The sequence below is a fragment of the Serinus canaria genome, chromosome 10 (assembly GCF_022539315.1).
Source record: "Serinus canaria isolate serCan28SL12 chromosome 10, serCan2020, whole genome shotgun sequence".
In the NCBI taxonomy this organism is placed as follows: Eukaryota; Metazoa; Chordata; class Aves; order Passeriformes; family Fringillidae; genus Serinus; species Serinus canaria.
Window position 1 is genome coordinate 18,424,391 of NC_066324.1, and position 19,530 is coordinate 18,443,920.

Here is a 19,530-nt window from a genome sequence, read left to right on the forward strand (position 1 = left end):
AGGATGAGAACAGAATACATTTTTGTATTGTAACCTAGGACACAGTGTATGTGAATGAACAATTTCTGGAAATCAGCAAATTTAGCAGAACAAGCCAACTGCAAATGCTAACCAGTGTCTCTTTGAGCAGACAATCTCATAGAGCATGCACAGAAAACAGAGGTGAAAAATTCAAGCCCGAGGAAGACTTATGAGTCTTCATCCAAAATGACCACCAAGAGGCTAATGACCACCTGTGCAGAAAAAGCACATGTGCTTCAAAGCTTACATATATAATCATGTAACTAGAAAATATGCTGCAATATGAAGGTTAGGAAAGTATAATGTTATCTTTGGGTGACCTTATGATACTGTATACCTCATCATCTGCTTTATCCCCTGGCATGGATCCTGTAACTTTAAGCTGGGTTTGAGAGGAGGAGGGAAGCTGCAGGAATTCTTTTGTCAGTTTATGTTCAAACACAGATACTCCTCTGTTTTTTGTCAGCAGAGTGAGGGAGAGACACATGTTTGCTTTTAGCTAGCTTCTTTTTTGTTAGCTGAGGCAAGAAGTTTTTCCCAGGACTGTGGCTTCTTCTGGAACTGTTCAGCTTAGGTCCAGTCTGAAACACCAGACCTTTGCCAGATGATCCAGTGAGGGATGCTGTAGGGACACTGCATCCTGGCTCTGGACCTCAGGAGAAGCCAAGCAGGACTCTAAATTCCACCAGCTTTCTCCACAGAGAGAAGGTTCAAATAATAACAGTTATTATTATTTTCCCTGTGGTTGCTTGTTCAATAAACAGTTTTAAACAAATAGGTTTTTTCACTTTCCTTCAAGAAATTCCTTTCATTTGATGGGGGGAAGGTGTGCCAAAACCTACCTTTCTTTAGAGGTGATGCCTCTTTCAGGACATTTCCTCCCAATTTGTCTCAAACAGAGACCAAATCTGGCACCCATTGTGGGCCTGGAGAAAGTGGAAAACACTTCCTTTTAAAACCAGAATTACCTTCTGGTTTTAAATACTTTGTATTGGGGTATAGCAGGCAATAGTCACCACGCTGTTTGATGTGATAATGTCTCTCTGGTCCCTAGGCCTGTTTGCTTTTCTGCAGGTAGGGGCAATTTTGTCCTTTGTATGTAACTTTTACAGAGCAAGGATATGAGTCCTGATTGCCACATTGATGTGCGTGGTGGTAATAATTTATAGAAGGTTAACAGAAGTACTGGGAGCTGTTGAAAATTTGTATGGTCTGTTGTTTCTCCATCCCAGTTGCAGTAGCCTGCTGTGGAGGTTTATTAATAATTACACCCATTCTGTTAGGGGAAACATGGAGGATGATGTTTCCCAGCCCTTCATCGCCTTCTTCCCCTTCAAATCTGGTATGTTACCTTTTGAGAATGTTTAATTTCCCCTGGATGTTAAAGATACTACCTTCCTGGTGTTTTATCTGATAGGTTTCCTCTATACTGTCTCTAGAATGAGGGCTGAGATTTCCAGAGGGGCTGACCAGACACCTGCCCCAGGCCTGGAAAATGCTGAGTAGTGTGGGGTATGGGAGGGCATAGGCCAAACCCTGAAGGAATTGTCTGACCCAATAATTGGAACTTTCCCCCTGAACAAATTCAGAACCCAGCTGAGGTAGGGAAATACCTGAAAGAGAAGTGCAGTGACAACTTCAATGAGAAGAAAAGATCATTGAAATATGCTGGGCCCTGGGTGCTATATATCACATATATGTGATATTTGCTGGGCCCCGTCTGCATATCACATGCTGCTAGATAATGTAGGGCAAAAGATACAGCCAGAGGAGCAGGAAGATAAATCAGCAAACACACCAGTCACAGGCTGCAGCTAAACCAGACAGGGAGCCTAAGCCAATGGCAATTGCCCCTGTCCAGAGAAGGAAATCCAAAGTGAAATCCATTTGCCCAGTAGGTGATGACAGGGAGCCAGGACCCGCACAGCCAGCAGAGGACTCAGAACCAGAAATCATTATTGAGTCTCTGTTCACAGAAAACCTTTGCAGCCTAAGAAAGGATTACACCCGATGGTCTGATGAATCTATATCGAGTTGGTTGTTCCACATCTGGGACATTGCAGGCAATAATACAATTCTGGATGGTACTGAAGCAAGGCATTTGGGATCCCTGTCATGTGATGCGGGTATCGACCAAGGGATGGCAAGGAGGCCCAAAGCTCTTAGTGTCTGGATACAGCTCTTTAGAAGTGTGAAGGAAAGTTACCTTTGCCCAGAAGATCTCTGGGTGCAGCAAACCCGTTGGAAGACCATAGAACAAAGGGTTCAGTGCTTGAGAGAACTGAAGGTGGTAGAGATCATTTTCTCAGATGACCAAACAATTAAGAGTCCAGACATGGTAAAATGTACACCAGTGATGTGGCTAGAACTCGGACGACTTGGGTCACAAGAATATGCATCTGCTTTAGCAATGATGAAGAGGAATGAGGGGGATGAGACTGTTATTGCTATAGTGAAAAAGCTCCAGGTATATGCAGATAGCCGGGTGCATGGCCCAACACATGCAAGAATCTCAGCAGTAGTATCAAGTCTGTCAGAGTGCATACAGAAAATAGAAGATAGGACACTAATGCCTTACGTTTTACCTTATATATTTTTCAGATTCTGTACTGCTTTAGTGTGTAGTTCTGAACTTCATATTAAGGGATGGTAAGCTTTCTTCACAGAGCAGCTAGACAAAACAATACCTTTCCTAGCTTGGAACCAAGGACAACTGATCCAAATTTCAGACCCAAGAGCATAAAGAATGAGGACTGAAGAGAGAAAAACAAGAAGGATGGGACTTCCTAATCTAAAGCTATAATTGGACAATTAACTCCAATATGCCCGAACTTATAAATTGAGAGACCTGGTGGCTAGTTGTCCATTTTGTGTCCATTTTGGGTATGAGAGTGGGACAGTGGGAAAAACATGTTGCTCTGGCAGCATGGGTGCATGAGGTGAAAGAGACCAAGATTCAGAGAGGAAGTTCCACCAGAAAGGAAGCTGTAAGAGCTGAAATGAGGGATGTGGGACTCCAGGCAGCTCTCAAAAATGCAGTTTATTCCATCCATGAGGTTACAGCAGTCCAGGGTGGTGGGCGACAGAGCCTGTGCCTACAGTTGTCAGCTCCAGCTGCAGGCAAGCCGGGAGACCCTTTGGTTTTGGTTACATTGCATTATATATTTTTTTTTTTTGCTTAGCATCTTAATACAATAGAACCAATCTATACCTTAACTCTTATCTATAGCCTATCATAACTACTAGAATGACCATATTCATGTTACTGTTCTCCAATCACTAAAAGTCAGTACATTACAGTTTAAGCTGAAAGTTGTTTTTCAGTTTTCTTGCAGTGGAAAATTCGGAGACCTTTTTTCTACTTGCCACATTGGCAGTCTTGTTTGCCTGTGCTATCTTCCTGCTTGGTAAAACATCTTGTTTGAGGTGAGTTTATCCTTTGTTCTAAATCATAAAACCCCTTCTAACTAACACACCCTTTGCCTCATTATCCAGTAAGACTGGCTCAGCAATTCTTTTCTTCTATATCAAAACTTGCTTCCAACTCTATTCCTTCATCAGACTCCACATTCAAATTTTTTTCTGCTAAGCACACATATCTGTGAGACTTTCTTGTCAAACTTTCATCCTTCCCAACAGGAAGCAGCTCCTGTTGCCCGTAGCCAAGCTGCCAGACATAATGGAAAATGTTAGATTATTCCCAGCTTTTACAGAGGTGGGGCAACTGAGAGACATTTTAAAAGATTTTATACCATTATCAGTCTCCTAGAAGGGTGAGACATAAAAGATGTAACATTCAACACCATTTTATCAGGAGCCAACCTATTTCCTGGTTACAATACCTTATAAATGTTTTTCAGCCTGTTAGCTTTTGTCACACAATACTACTAATACTTCTAACACAAATCACCTATTATTTAACCCCATGTGGTTTTGCTACAATGCATCCTTCACAGTTCTAATACTCCAAAATATCTGGTCTTTTTGCAAGGCCATTGTTTGAAACTTGTTTCTAGTTCAATCTCTCTCTCAACAATGTCATCTCTATTCCATGGCCTTCCTAAGGCAGCATGCCTTATCTCTGTGCTTGCATACAGAGGTACAAGACTGTGTGAGCTTTCTGTCAGGTTTTGAGTATCCTTTACAAATCCATTTCTCACAGGAAAATAAGATGAAATGTCCAATCCCCTTGAAGAAACCTCTAGAATGTATGCCCAGGGAGGGAAGGATAGCCAGGACTAGGGGGACCCTGGCTTTGCCTAAGTAGAGGCCATGGAAAACCGCATCTTTTGGACACTGTGGATTCATTGGCCTGGCACATCCGAACCACAAAAATACAAGGCCTTGCTCAACACTGGTGAGTAGGGCTAATCCCATCAAGACATGTAGGGGCAGAACCTTGTTTCTGTTGGTGGGGTGACAGTGGGATCACAGCAATTGACCCTGTTGGAAGCTGGGGTGAGCCTGACTGGAAAAGAGTAAAAGAAACATCCCATTGTGACTGGCCCAGAGGCCCCGTGCATTCTAGGCATAGACTTCCTCTGAAGTGGATATTTCAAAGACCCAGAAAAACTCAGGAGGGCATTTGGGATAGCTGCTGTTGAGACAGAGGGCATTAAGCAAATGAACACCTTGCCTGGACTATCCAAGAACACATCTACAGCATGACTTCTGAAGGGGGATGAGCAAAAAGTGCCAATTGCCACTTCAACAGTGCACCACGGGCAGTACTGAACAAATGGAGATGCTATGACTCCCATCCATAAGATGATCTGGGAGCTGGACAGCCAAGGGTTGGTCAGCAAGGCCCACTCACCCTTCAACAGCCCCATCTGGCCTATAAGCAAATCTGAAGGAGAATGGAGATTGACTATGGACTATTGTGCCTTGAACAAAGTGACTTCATAGTTGAACACTGCTGTGCTGGACATGCTGGAGCTCCAGTAGGAGCTGGAGTCCAAGGCAGTGAAGTGCTATGCCACTATTGATATGACAAAGGCATTTTTCTCCATTCCTCTGACAGCAGAGTTTATCTGTCTATAAACAGATTATTAGTTTGCTGTAATCTGCACAGCTACGCCTGTCTCCCCTAGGAACACACGCCTACAGCCCGCCCGAGTGGATCTGTCTTGGCTGCTACCACAGCCATGCAGAGACCGTCTGGTCCCTGGGCATGCTGCTGTACGTCATGGTCTGTGGGAACCTCCCCTTCAAAGATGACCATGATATCATGCCAGGGCAGCTCTTCTTCTGGCAGCAGGTCTCTCCAGGTTGGTATCCAGCCCCAAAAGGGTGGGCTTTGGCAGATGGAGGTGTCCAGCACGGTGTGGCCCTCATGCAGCTCCATGCAACGTCAGCAAGGAGGCTCCCCAAGGGCTGGCCGCCAGAGGTGGCCCATGCCAATGGGGTCAGCACGGCATGCGCAGCTGAAGGAGGCAGCTGTGTCCCCCCAAGCCGCTCTCCCATGCAGGGCAGAGTTGGTCAGGAGGCCAGTGCAGCCCCGAGCACACGCAGCGTGGTCCAGGCCCCATGGGTGCTGGGGGCAGCTGGACAGGAGCCTTCTGCCAGTGACCAGCCCTTAATACCTTCTCTCCCCAGAGTGCCAGCATCTGATCCACTGGTGTTTGGCCAAGCACCCCGTGGACAGGCTGGAGCTGGAGGAGACCTTGCGCCCCTCTTGGGTGTGGGGCAGGCGTTTTTGATGCCTTGCCAGAGCCTCTGCACCACTAACTTATAGAATCCTGTGGGGGGAAGGGTGCAGGATGTGGAGGTTCAGGGACATCACACAACAACCAATATGATCCAGTGAAGCCAAATTTATTATCCCTAAAAAGACTATTTTAATAATAATTCTCTACTGTCCACGCATCTCTAGCTAATACCTGGTTAGCTAGGCCTAGCTGTTCACGTGTCTAAGATAGGGTGCTGATTGGATCATCTAACTTTTCACGCGTCTGGCTGTGGTTTTCTGTCCCACCCTTAAACTGTCTTTTTTCCTCATTTTCCCAAGCTCACTGACAAACTTGCTGAGTCCAGTTCACTCTTCTTCTTGTATCTTTTTCAAGGATATACCAACCCCATTTTCTGACTATGTCCATTATTGTTTGTGAATGTGTCCATTGTCCATTATTCCAAGCAGGCTGGATTGTGCATCGGCTGAATATGGCCATTGTTTCTCAAAAACTTCTCAATCTACAACAAATCCTCAACAGAATCCCATGCAGGACGGAGGACCCAAGAAATAAAACAACAAACCCATTGCGGGGTGTCAAGTCCGGTCCTTGTCAGCAACTTCAGCTAAAGAAACCTCTTGGATAAAGGGCAAATCAAAGTGCTCCCTTCAGCCTTTGTCAAGCTTTCCACGCCTTTCCTCTAGGATGGTACTTTTGTGTCTTCAAGCACAGGCTGTAGTGCAAGTAGGAGGGGTTTGACCGAGCCAAGAAATGCAACAGTGAAACAACAGCTGCTGTTTGAAAGTGACAGGGGCTTCTTGGCATGTCCCTTGAATTGACACACGGATCTCTATGTGCATTGCAAGAATCCGTGGGTGTGAGGGACAAAGATGACTCCTCTACGAAGCTAGGAGAAAAACCAGAAGAAGCAGAACGTAATTTTAGGTTGAACCCTGATGAACCCTTCCTATTTCTTTCCCTCCCACTGGCACGTCCTTGAAGCCACAAAGGCCACCTTTAAACTGTGTCATCGTTTGGGCCTGGCGCAATGCCAGTGCCCCCACGAGAACACCTCCTTCCCTGGCACCCACTGTGAGATGTGATCAGAGACAGAGCAGAGCAGGCTCTAACTTGAGGTTTAAGGGAAAAAAAAACTTTATTAACCTAAAACTACAAAGGAAAACACTAAGGAAAACACACAAAACACATAGAACCCAAGATGAAAACCTTCTAAATTTCTTCCTCCTCCCCCCACCTAGATTTCCAATTCTATTACCACCAAATCTACCCTTTAGATAATCAGTTCTCAATTCCTCGAGAAGAGAGAAGTCCCTCTTGCACCACAGATTTCCCCAGGAAACAGTCGAAACTTCTCGTGTTTCCATGTCACGTGTGGCACCGCCCGGAGAACATTTTGCCATCGTGACTTCTTCCTTCCATGTCCAGTGCTCTCACCACTGCACATGGATCAGAGCTGCTTCTAGGGTTTTTCCCTTTAAGGATACTTTGTCCAGTTCTAAAAAGAGCACAGTCCCTCTCCTTTTGGGACACCTGTCCCCCCCAAATTTCACCCCCTGGGGCCGAGGGGTCTCTTGAACAGAGATCATCTTCCTCTTCCTCTTCCTCTTCTTCGAAGACGGAGGGCACCACCACCACCCTCCTCGCCCGTCGTCTCTGTTCACACTCCTCCACATCACTGCACTCTCCTGGCTCTGAGCCATCGCCTCCCCCTAGAACGCAGTCTCTGTGTCACAGGAACACAAGGGGTTCTGCTGTGGCTATCCAAGAAAAGTCCAGCCAAAGGCCACTCCATCATCTCCTCCCACCTAGGATTCTTCTCAACGTCCTCTCAATCTCATCAACCTCAGGAGGAATCAGCATTTGCAAGGTTCTCATCTTCCTCGGAGGGGTTAAAAGTCCCAGGCTCTGCCGGTTTACTTCATCAACTCCCACGCCTGGCTGCTCTGCTTGGCACCCCCCCCTTCTCCTTCACGCCGGGCCACTATCACAGGCACCGGCTCTGTCTCTCTCTCCCTCTCTCCGGGGGGGGGGGGTGGAATTGAGGATGGCTGCCCGAAGCCCTTGCAATGTTCTCCTCCACCCTTGGGCCCAGGCCTAGCCTACCTCTCATGGCTCCCCTCCCCCCCCCTGCCCAGCCAAAGGAGCTGGGCAGGGGGGTCTGCTCAGTCTCAAGTGGAACTCCCAAGAGGAAGGTCCCCTGGGAGATCACAGCTTTTAACCCCTGTGTTCTCAGAGGCGTATCCTGCCCTCAGTGGACAAACCAGGTGCCAATATTAAATCTGAACACTGATTGGCTTGCCCACACCATCACAAAAAACTTCATTTCCTTTCAAACCACGACAAACTGATACCCAGACCCTAGGGAAATGACTTCTTTTTCCCTCAGGAAAATGGCATCCGTTTGCAGCTACTCTGCCAGGCCGACAGAGGGCGCCAAGCTGGAAATTGACAAACTTTGCTGGATTTCTCCAAAACAAAAGCTGCCAGTGCTGCGACCTTGCAAGTCCTAAGAGCCCCAAAGGCCAATAAAATGTTACTGAGACCCTGGGGAAATTACTTCTCTTTCCCATGGAAAATGTCCTCCGTTTGCGGCCACTCCACCTGGTCGAAAGGGGGCGCCAAGCTGGAAATTGGCAAACTTTGCTGGATTTCTCCAAAACAAAAGCTGCCAGTGCTGCGACCTTTCAAGTCCTTGAAGCCACAAAGGCCAGCTTTAATCTCATACCCAGGGGAAATGACTTCTTTTTCCCATGGGCAATGGCTTCTATTTGTGGCCTCTCAGCCTGGCCGAAAGAGGGCGCAGAGCCCAAAATTGGCAATTTTTCCTGCATTTCTCCAAAACTGAAGTGGCTAGTGCTGGGATCTTACAAGTCCTTAGACTCCCAAAGGCCAGCTTTGAACTGATACCCAGAACCTGGGGAAATTAGTTCTTTTTCCCTAGGAAAATGGCCTCTGTTTGCAGCCACAAGCCCTTGCCTACAGAGGGCGCCACACTGGATATTGGCAAACTTTGCTGGATTTCTGTAGAATGAAAGCTGCCAGCAAGGAGGACCCTACAAGTCCTTATAGCCACAAAGGCTAGCTTTAAACTGATTCCCAGACCCGGGGGAAATTACTCCTTTTCCTAGGAAAATGGCCTCTGTTTGCGGCCACTCCTCCTGGCCGACAGAGGGCGCCAAGCCCAAAAGTGGCAATTTTTGCTGGATTTCTCCAAAACTAAAGCTGCCAGTACTACGACCTTACAAATCCTTAGAGCCCCAAACGCCACCTTTAATCTGATAACGAGACCCTGGGGAAATTACTTCTTTTTCCCATGGAAAATGCCCTCTGTTTGCGGCCACTCACCTTGGTAGACCGTGTTTTTTTAAATCAACAAATTTGCAAGCTTTGCTGGATTTTTACAAAACTAACTCTGCCAGCAATAAGGCCTCTTCAAGTGCTTCGAGCCTTAAATTCCACCTTTCATCTTATACCCAGACACTGAAGAAATTACTTCTTTCTCCCATGGAAAATGGCCTCTGTTTGTGGCCACTCACACTGGCAAGACTGTGTGTTCCCAAACAACAATTTTGCAAACTTTGCTGGATTTCTCCAAAACTAAAGCTGCCAGCAACTAGGACCCTGCAAGTTCTTTGAGCCCCAAAGGAGTTTGCCACCTTTCATTTCATACACAGACCCTGATGAAATTACTTCTTTTTCCCATGGAAAATGGCCTCTATTTGAGGCCACTAGCCTTGGCCAACAGCACTGTGCCAAGCAAGAAATTTGCAAACTTTGCTGGATTTGTCCAAAACCAAAGCTCCTAGCAACTAGGACCCTGCAAGTCCTTAAAGCCACCCTCTGGCTTATTTAAATTTATGTCTTTTTATTTCACCTCTCCAGCTCTTTGACACCAGCCATCTCTTCTTACGTGAATAGCTTTGGATGTTACTTACATTCCTATAACTTGGTTGAGCCATCTTTAGTTTTTTAAATATCTGTATTTTTTACTTTTTTAACTTGATTTTGTCAGGCAGCAGTTTTAAATGCACAGTTGAAACCTTCTCATGCGTACCACACACCTGGGCATCTTAATAGTTCAGTTGTAGCTTTCTCCAATAAAAAGACAAATTATTCAATAATACATTTTTGTGTTTGATTAAGGGTAACAGATTTTAAAATGAAGACTACCTCTTACACTCAAATAAGAATTAGTGTACTCATCTGACTCTGACTACAGAATTAATGAAAATAACATTTTACTTTAACACAATAAACTTTGCATTAGCAAAGCTACTCTGTTATCTTTCCACCATTTCAGCTGAAGTACAAAAGACTTTTTGTCCCCATTAAGCTTCTATATATAATATGTTTTTTCAAAATTTGCTTTGGTAGGGCATAAACTTTTTGGTGTATATATTAAAAGTAATTCTTTGGGGTTTGTTTTCATACATTAGAGATGATATTTGAGAAACTTATTGTGACTCAGGATTTTCTTGGCAAATTTTAAAACACATTTAGTTATCCGAGATGTGTTGCACCCTTTCACTCTTCATAGTGGAGAAGGTGTGAAAATAAATTATTTATCATAATCCCATTGCACACGTTTAGCAGAGTAGTCTTGTGATTGGTCAGCCAGTTCTGACAAAGTTCTACCAAGTTTGTGGCAGCAGCCCTCTGGCCACAGAGAGAAAACACAATTTTTCCAGGCTTTCCTGGGGAAGGCTGTGAGAAGATCAGAGAAGAGAATGATAAACAATTCTTATCTTTACTTGCTGCACCTGTTGTTATGAACATATAGAATGCATTATAGAGATTTGTTTACCAAGTGTGGTTTCTTAATTAGCCAATGGTGATGGTGTTTGGATTGAAGGACCAGTTAGGTCCAGGTATATCGTAACTGTCTATAACAGCATTGGGTTTCTTAATATGTAATGTAATTGTAATGTAATGTAATTGTAATGTAATGTAATATAAACTGATCAGCCTTTTGCGAATCATTGAGTCAATGCTAATTATTACCTTGCTGGGGGCCTGCAACGACAGTTGGCGACCACGCCTTTTGTGTTACATTGATCACACCTTCATGGAGTTGCAGGATGGGAAGAGATGCCTCTGGATCCTGCCAGGACTCTGCTAGGACTCCGTCGGATCCTCGCTACGATCCGCTGTGTCCACGCAACCCGCTTGTAACCGGACACCTTCTGTTTCCCCAGAAAGGTAACAGTAACCTTTCCCCTCGTCTTCCGGGAGAAGTTCTGTCCCCCAGGACCATGGTTTTGCCCTCATAGCCGAGGAGCTGGGGCGGGAAACAGATTTCCCAAAAATGGCACTGCCTGCAACCTGGAGTGGGCTTGCGGTTGGAAAAAGGTGCCTGCAAAAATTTCTATCCCAGAACATGTAACCCTTACAGTGTGGGAACATATGATTCGTTGTAAGGGGCTTCCTGTGTCAGAAGATCCTCTTTACAGGCTTTTAAGCTGGGCTGAAAATCATGGTTTCCCTGTGGATGTGCAAACCTCACTGGATCCACGGGCCTGGGCCTAACTGGGTTTCTCTCTGTGCGAGGAACTCACGAGGGGAGATGCAAGTGTGCCTTTACTTGAGTACTACCGATTTGGGGGATCCGTTACAGAGCTGGACGCCAAGGGAAAAAGAATCCACCTCAGTAGGCACATCCCAATCAGGCTTGGAGGAGCGCCTCCCCCCGTGCGGGTGGCACATAGGAGTTGGCGAGTCTTTGCCGCGGATGGCACTGCTCCGAGGGCCAAGGCTGACACTCCCTGTTCCACAAACCAGGTGGCCGTGCATGCCGACCCCGCCGAGGCCAGGCGGGGAACAATCCGCTTACGGACAGCCGCCCCTGGTTCCTTCCCCCCGGCACCGTGAAGGGGCGTGGCATCGCCCACAGAGCAGCTCGCTCCGGTTGCCCGGCGCATGCGTAGGAAGGACTGACGCCTTCAGCTGCTCTCCTTCCGCGGTCAGCAATTATCCCGACCGGAACAGCGATCGCTCCTGCCCCTTTGCTTTCACCAGCGCAAACACCTGCAGCCAGTTCATCGGCAGCGGGGCCCGCAGAGCAAGCTGGGGATGTTCCCCCACTGGCTCCGCCACCTCCAGCCAGCCCGGCTCCCATCCGGCACGCGAGCTGCATCGCTGAAGAAGTTCCCAAACCCGCCTCGCCGCTCCCAGCTGGCCCGCTCCCCGCTGCTCCCTTCAGGTTGCCAGGGGATACGGACGGGGACAATGGCGAGCACCAACAGCCTGTCCCTCAGCAGGGGCGTGTCCTTGCAGCTGGGGGCCGGCCCGACCGTACCGCGAAATCTGAAGATCCACATTCCCCTGGGATCATCACCTTCCCTGGGATGGGGGCCCCCTTGCTCTGTGGGGTCCCTGCCATGCCTTGGAGCACTCCATGTGTCCAGCTCTCATTCGCGGGGTGAGAGGAGTGGGGGCCTGAGAGGCTGTGGCTTGGTCCATGTCCAGGTCGGTCGGGGAAAGGGCGGAATGCCGGAGGGATGGCCGAGACATTGGCTGCGTGATGGGGGCGGGTAGTGAAGGAGGAGGCGGGAGTGACCCGCTCATCCTAGTGTTGCAGTGAGTTATTCTAATATTCAAATAAGAATAGCAAAATTATGTATTAGACGTAGTTATGCTAAAAATTGTAACCTAAGTAAGCTCTTAGCATGATATATGAGAACAAAAGACCAGTGTTGCAAGAAATCAGTAGAGCATGATTATCTAAAGAATGTGCAGTAGAAGAAGAAATTGTCGTCTACATGATGTATGTCCATAAGGAATGTTCTGTTAGAGATACAATGTAACCGTTAGTCAAGGACCAGCTTAGAGATGTCACGTAGAACAAATAAAGCAAAGAGATCAAAAAGATGAAGTAATCGTATAAACAAAAAGGTATATAAATCTTGTAATTTTGTCTGGAGCCCGGGACTCTGATTTTGGGACGTTAGTCTGCGAAGACCCCCAGGGCCCTCAATAAAGCACCGCATAAAACAACTTTGTTGTTTTGTGTTTTACTCTCTTTGGATACGGGCAGCAGTTTTCTGGCGACCGCGGCAGGACTCCGAAGGTGGCTGGGGCGGTTCACGTCCTGATCCACTCCACGCCGGCACCGAGTGATTCTCGGGGAGTCATCGGTTCGTGCCCGACCCCCGCGCCTGTCGGACGACTGTGAGGAGGTAAGCCCGAAGGTGCTTTATTTCTGGTATTGGTTCTTGGGTGCCTGTCCGTAAGACGAGGTGGCAATCCTCGCAGGATTGGGCTAAAGACGTCTTAGTGGAAAAGCCTAGGCGCCGGCTGTAAGACGCGGCGAAAGCTTCGCTTGTCCGGCACTTGCCCCTCGCGGCGACGAGTAGTGGCAAGATTGGTTGGGTTGGTCTGTTCTATTTCTCTCTTTGAAAATTTCTTTTTGTATTCTCTGTTTTATTTCGCTGTGGTAAAATTGTATTTGGTTGGTCTGTTCTATTTCTCTCTGAAAATCTCTTTTTGTATTCTTTGTTTTATTTTGCTGTGGTAAAATTGTATTGTGATATGATGCCTTTTAAAACGTTTAAAGCACTTGTCCAATCCAATGAGATAGTGCCGGGGAATACCCCACTGGGTTGTTTGGTAGGGAGATGGAAATCAGAAAGCTTTGATCAAGACAGATTACGGAAAGGAAAAATGATTGATTTTTGTAATCACTTGTGGCCCTTGTATGCCTCTGAGGGAGGGCCAGAATGGCCTTTAAATGGCACAATAGATCACACTGTGATAACTCCCCTAATGCAGTATTTAAGGAGGAATGAGAAGTGGGAGGAAATACCATATCTGGATTTGTTTTACTATTTGGGACAAAAGACAGAATGGCAGAAGGAATGTGGTATTATGATGTTAAAAGTCCAAAATGATGAGGAGAAAGACTGTCTGGAATGTGAGAAACGGAATGTGTATGTGAGCTGTGCAGTTAAAGCCAACTGAGAAGAGGAGGATATGTCACTGTATGTTGCAGCCTCCACGCTACCTTTAGAACCAGAGAAAAAGGAAGGGATAGAGATTAGTAAGAAGGATTATGAGGATTTGGATGGGGATGATGAGGATGAGGGGGATGATGATACCGAATCTTTGGAGACCCCAGGAGTCTCATGGGCAAAGGTTACCCTTCGTCCCCAAACCCCTTCCCTCGGTAGTTCCCGTAGTGTTCAAAGAACTCCACTCGCAGCTTGCACGCGACAGGGGAGACAGAATCAGGGGAAACCACACATGATTGCGCCGCTGAGAGAGGCAGTAGGGCCCCAAGGGTGGTAATAAAAGTACCTTTCTCCCCGAGTGATTTAGTGATTTGGAAACAGTCAGCGGGAAGCTACCGGGAGGATCCAGAGAGAACTGCGCGGGTGATAAAAATGGTTATTAAAACACAAAATCCTGGTTGGAACGATTTGCAGGTGTTGTTAGATACTCTGATGGATTCAACTGAAAAGGACATGGTGATGTGTGCTGCTAAGGAAAAGGCTAGGGAAGATATACGGGCACAGAGGCTGGCAGGAGTTACGGTGGGAGAAATCGTGCCTACCGATGACCCGGGGTAGGATCCAAATAGTATTGAGGGGCATCGGAGGTTGAAAAAGTTCCAGGAACTGTTGTTAGAGGGAGTAAGAACGGGAATGCCTAAAACATTAAATTGGTCTAAGCTGTATGCGGTAAAACAGGAAAAGAGTGAATCCCCGTCAGCATTTTTGGAAAGGCTGAAGGAAGCGGCAAGGAAATACACTAGTTTGGATGTTGAAAAGGAAGAAGGGCAGTTACAGATAGCCTTGTTGTTTACGGGTCAGTCACAGGATGATATTCGGAGAAAGCTGCAGAAATTGGAGGGGGAGGATACCCGGAGGCTAGATAAACTTTTAGAGACTGCTTGGAAGGTGTATAATAATAGGGAAAAGGAGACAGCAAAGAGACAACAGGCCAGTATTTTGGCAGTAATGCAGCAGCAGGCTGGAGGACAAAGGGGCAGAGGACGGGGAGGCAGAGGACGTGGACGTGGTGGTTTTTGCAGAGGCAGGGGATTCTTTCTGAATGCAGGGACAAATATGGGGGGTTTTGGCAACGGGTTTACTCAAGGAGGATAAAGCTCAAATCAGTGTGCATTTTGTAAACAGATTGGACATTGGAAAAATGAATGCCCTGTAAGGAATGGAATGGGGGGAGGTGGAAATGGGAGTGGAATCGGGAGCCCTATGGGAACTTACCCAATAGCACCACCAGATGTCGCCCAAGCCCAGGCAATGATGCTGGGAAATTGTCAATATCAGAGCTGACTAGACCGGGACCTCAAGGTAAGGATAGAGATAGGGGGGTACAGAACAGGAGTTTATGGTAGATACAGGGGCTACTTATTCAGTATTAAATAAACGTCTAGGACCAATTAGTGACACTACCATACAAGTGGTCGGAGCTATGGGACAACTTGAGGAGAGACCCTTTCTGAAGCCCCTCAGTTTAAGGTTTGGTGGGAAGGAACTGGATCATCAATTTTTATATATGCCAAATTGTCCAAAACCGTTATTTGGTCGGGACTTATTATCCCTACTCAATGCAAAAATTATTTTCGAAGATGGGAGAGCTAAATTGGAAATTCCACATGAAGAAATTGGGAAAATTTTCATATTAAAAGAAGCCGATCCAGTGCCAATCCCGCCCGAAGCAGAACAGGCAGTAGTCCCTTGGGTTTGGGAAACAGGAGTACCAGGGAAGTCCAAAGCAGCCCAACCCATAGTGGTGGAATTAAAAGAAGGAGCACAACCAGTTAGAATTAAACAATATCCCATTAAGACAGAGGCAAAGCAGGGGGTGGCTCCCACAATAGCTCAATTTATTACTTTAGGGTTATTACAAGAATGTGAATCGGAATACAATACCCCTATATTCCCGGTGCGTAAGCCAAATGGTAAGTACAGGCTAGTACAGGATTTAAGGGCAATTAACAAAATAGTTAAGGACATCCACCCAGTGGTTGCTAATCCTTATACTTTGTTAACATCTGTGTCAGAACGCTTTAAATGGTTTACTGTGATTGATTTGAAAGATGCCTTCTTCTGCATCCCACTGGCCGCGGAAAGCATGAAGTACTTTGCCTTTGAATGGGAAGACCCTAACACAGGACGGAAGAAGCAGCTGACATGGACACGTTTACCCCAGGGATTCAGCAACAGCCCCACAATCTTTGGCAATCAGTTGGCCAAGGAACTGGAGGAATGGAGGACCACCCAGGTGAAAGAACCACCGTCTAGGTATGTACTCTTGCAATATGTGGATGATATCCTGCTAGCTACTGAAGAAAGAGGGGTATGCCTGACGCTAACAATTGCACTGTTAAACATGTTGGGACAGTCTGGTTACCGAGTATCGAAAGAAAAGGCACAACTCATTCAGGAAAAGGTGCTGTATTTGGGTTGTGAGCTGAGCCAAGGACAGCGTAAACTGGGGACAAATCGTGTGGAGGCGATCTGTTCTATACCCCTCCCTAGAAATCATCAGGAATTAAGGTCCTTTTTGGGCATGGTGGGATGGTGTAGATTATGGATCTTAAATTTTGGACTGCTTGCAAAACCATTGTATGAAGCTCTGAAAGAGCCCAAGCTAGAATGGAATACTGCTAGAGAAAAAGGCATTCCAGGAGTTAAAGCAAGCTCTAAAAGAAGCCCCTGCTTTGGGCCTGCCGGACCTGAATAAAGATTTTCAACTTTATGTGAATGAGAGACAGCAGTTGGCATTGGGGGTACTTACCCAACGATTGGGGTCCTGGAAAAGGCCAGTGGGTTATTTCTCCAAACAATTGGACACTGTCAGTATGGGGTGGCCGTCATGCTTGCGGGCCGTAGCGGCCACTGTCATACTGATACAGGAGGCTCGAAAATTAACATTGGGAAGGAAAATAGAAGTGTTCGTTCCCCACATGGTATTGACAGTGTTGGAACAGAAAGGGGGACATTGGTTATCATCTAGCAGAATGCTACAATACCAGGCCATTTTGAGGGAACAAGATGATGTGGAACTGAAAACAACTAACCATATCAACCCAGCTGAGTTTCTCCGCAGTGAAACAGCAGAAGGGGAATTAGCCCATGACTGCATGGAAATAATTGAGCAGGTGTACTCCAGCCGGATGGATCTGAAGGACACACCAATGGAAGATCCCGACTGGGAGTTGTTCACAGATGGATCAAGCTTCGTGGAAAGTGGGACCAGGTATGCCGGGTACTCTGTTGTCTCCACAACCCAAGTTATAGAAGCCAAAGCATTACCTCCAGGAACCTCGGCCCAGAAAGCGGAGGTCATAGGCCTTACAAGGGCACTGGTACTCAGCGCTGGAAAGAAGGTAAACATTTGGACTGATTCTAAATATGCTTTCGGGGTAGTACACATACATGGAGCTTTATGGAAAGAGAGGGGATTACTTAGTGCACAAGGAACTATGATCAAACATCACACAGAAGTTTTAGCCTTACTAGAAGCAGTCCACAAGCCAGAAAAGGTGGCCGTCATGCATGTACGTGGGCATCAGAAAGAAGAAGGAAAAATTTTCCAAGGAAATCGCCTGGCAGATTCGGCTGCCAAGGAGGCTGCACGGCTGGTATGGACCCAGATGGCTTTGATCCCTACAAAGGTAACCCCTATTTCTCCTTACTTAAACAAACCACCACACTACTCATCAGAGGATGAGAAGCTGGCCAAATTGTTGAGGGCACAGAAAAACGCAACTGGATGGTACGTCACAACTACAGGACAAGTGGTGGTCCCAAAACAAATAATGAATGCAATCCTTGTTACAGAGCACAATAAGTGTCATTGGGGAGCAGAAGTATTGGTAAAATTTTTGAAAAAGGAGATGGTTTCTAACCAGATGTTAACAATGGCAAAGCGGGTGAATGCAATGTGTCCGGTGTGTCTGAAAAATAACCCCATAGTTAGGAAGCAAATCCAGCTAGGTAGGCTTCAAACTGGGGCAGAGCCAGGAGATTATTGGCAGTTAGATTTTTCAGAATTACCGAGGGTTCAGGGGTACAAGTATGTGTTGGTGTATGTGTGTACTTTCTCAGGATGGCCAGAGGCCTTTCCCTGTCGTACCAATCAGGCTAAGGAAGTAATCAGGACTCTATTAAAAGAGATCATTCCGAGATTTGGGGTACCATTGGGATTGTCGTCAGACCGGGGACCACATTTTATTGCTAACATTGTACAGGAGGTGGCTAGAATGCTTGATATCACTTGGAATCTACACACTCCCTGGAGACCTCAGTCGAGTGGTCAGGTTGAGAGAATGAATCAAACACTGAAAAATCAAATAAAGAAAATCTGTCAAGAAGCCAAATTGCAGTGGCCGCAGGCTTTACCGTTAGCTTTGCTCAGAATTAGGATAAAGCCTAGAGAAAGGGTGGGAGTCAGCCCTTTCGAAATTCTGTACGGGAAACCGTATCATGCAACTACATTGAGGGGCGACCCACATGTGTCCGGAGATCAGGTGATTTTCAATTATGTTCTATCCCTTCACAGAGTTCTCAGCGCCTCTGCGTGGAGCATTGCAGTGGAATCGACCACTGCCACTGGAAAATCCTGTACATGACATACAACCAGGAGACCAGGTGTACATAAAGAACTGGCAAACTGATCCCCTGAGGGAAGCATGGGATGGTCCGCATCAGGTGATATTGACAACCTTTACAGCTGTTAAAGTAGCAGGGATCGACTCGTGGATTCACTACACCAGAGTCAAGAAAGTTCCTGCACAATGGGAGACACAAGTATTATCCCCAACTCGGATGATAATCCGAGCAGAAGAACCACATTGTTAATTATTGTATTTCTGATAGTAATAAGATGTCCTTCTGTTAATGGTTTTGTTGTTGTATCAGTCCCTGAACCAGTTGTAGGAGCACTGGAGGGAATGAATGTCAACTTAACTTGTGTTTTTACAGATGACCAGAGAGCTGGAGCCAGGGAGGTGACCGTATATTGGAAAAGAGGGAACGGGAACCGTGCCGAAAATCACAATGCTGTCACAACTTGGGATAAGGATGCACAAATTGGTAATTCAATCATCACTTTAAGAAACATAACTGCGGGGGGACTCAGACTTGTTTGGTCAGGATCCGATGGAGCTTAGATTACAAATACATACAGTTAAGGGTTGGGAATTGGGAGAGAAATGATACTGGGATAATCATAACTCCTTCCACTGCTGATGTTGATATGTGGGATGGACCTCCTTTGCGAGTTAATTGTTCTTTCACCACCCAGGATTCTTGTGGTACTATTTATTCAGTCACATGGTGGAAATGGAATAGTGCAGGATTGTGGGACAAACCAAAGGGTTGAAGCAATGCATAGGTTACAGATCAGGGAGGTATGGGATGGTACAATGAGACACAACCACGATTGGGAGAATCAGAATCAGAAGGAAAATACATTTGTATAGTGGTTTGTGGGATGCAATCCTCATATGGAAAGAGAGAAGTTAAAGGAAGAGCACACCTGGGAGAGAGAATGAGACCATCACATTGGGTATATCGAGCAGTGGCAGGATCCCCAGTGATATTGATGTGTGAATTAGATTTGGGAATGGCATTTTCCGAATTTGGATGGTGGTTTGGGGGAAGTAATCTTCTCCAAACAGCTAAATACCAGAGGGAAAAGAGACTAGGGAATACAGTAACTTTAGTCGTTCAAGATTTGCAATCCTCAGACAAGGGTATGTACTGGTGTTGGGTGGCTCAGGATGCTTGGTGGATACACGCTAGAACCACAGTTTCGCTGACGAAAGGAAGGGTGTTTAATCGGAGAATTA

At 46.4% G+C, this 19,530-nt stretch overlaps 1 protein-coding gene across 2 annotated transcripts; it reads left to right on the plus strand.

The window, feature by feature from the left end:
• Positions 1–11,616: 11,616 nt before the first annotated feature.
• LOC108963831 (uncharacterized) lies at positions 11,617–19,273 on the plus strand. 2 transcript variants are annotated; one of them, XM_050978553.1, is made up of 3 exons: positions 11,617–12,889; positions 15,736–15,976; positions 16,785–19,273. In XM_050978553.1, the coding sequence occupies exons 2-3, from the start codon at positions 15,807–15,809 to the stop codon at positions 18,307–18,309; spliced, it is 1,695 nt and encodes a 564-aa protein (XP_050834510.1). In that variant the 5' UTR covers positions 11,617–12,889; positions 15,736–15,806; the 3' UTR covers positions 18,310–19,273. The 2 variants fall into 2 exon arrangements, with proteins under 2 accessions (XP_050834510.1, XP_050834509.1); XM_050978552.1 differs by having other exon boundaries at positions 11,618–15,976.
• Positions 19,274–19,530: the final 257 nt, after the last annotated feature.

What these genes read in the sequence shown, in the direction of transcription:
- LOC108963831 (XM_050978552.1), top strand. Translation starts at nt 15,060, where the DNA reads ATGGTAGATACAGGGGCTACTTATTCAGTATTAAATAAACGTCTAGGA. An exon ending in GTGAAAGAACCACCGTCTAG is followed by an intron (nt 15,977 to 16,784) that starts GTATGTACTCTT and finishes GTTTCTCCGCAG; the next exon opens with TGAAACAGCAGAAGGGGAAT.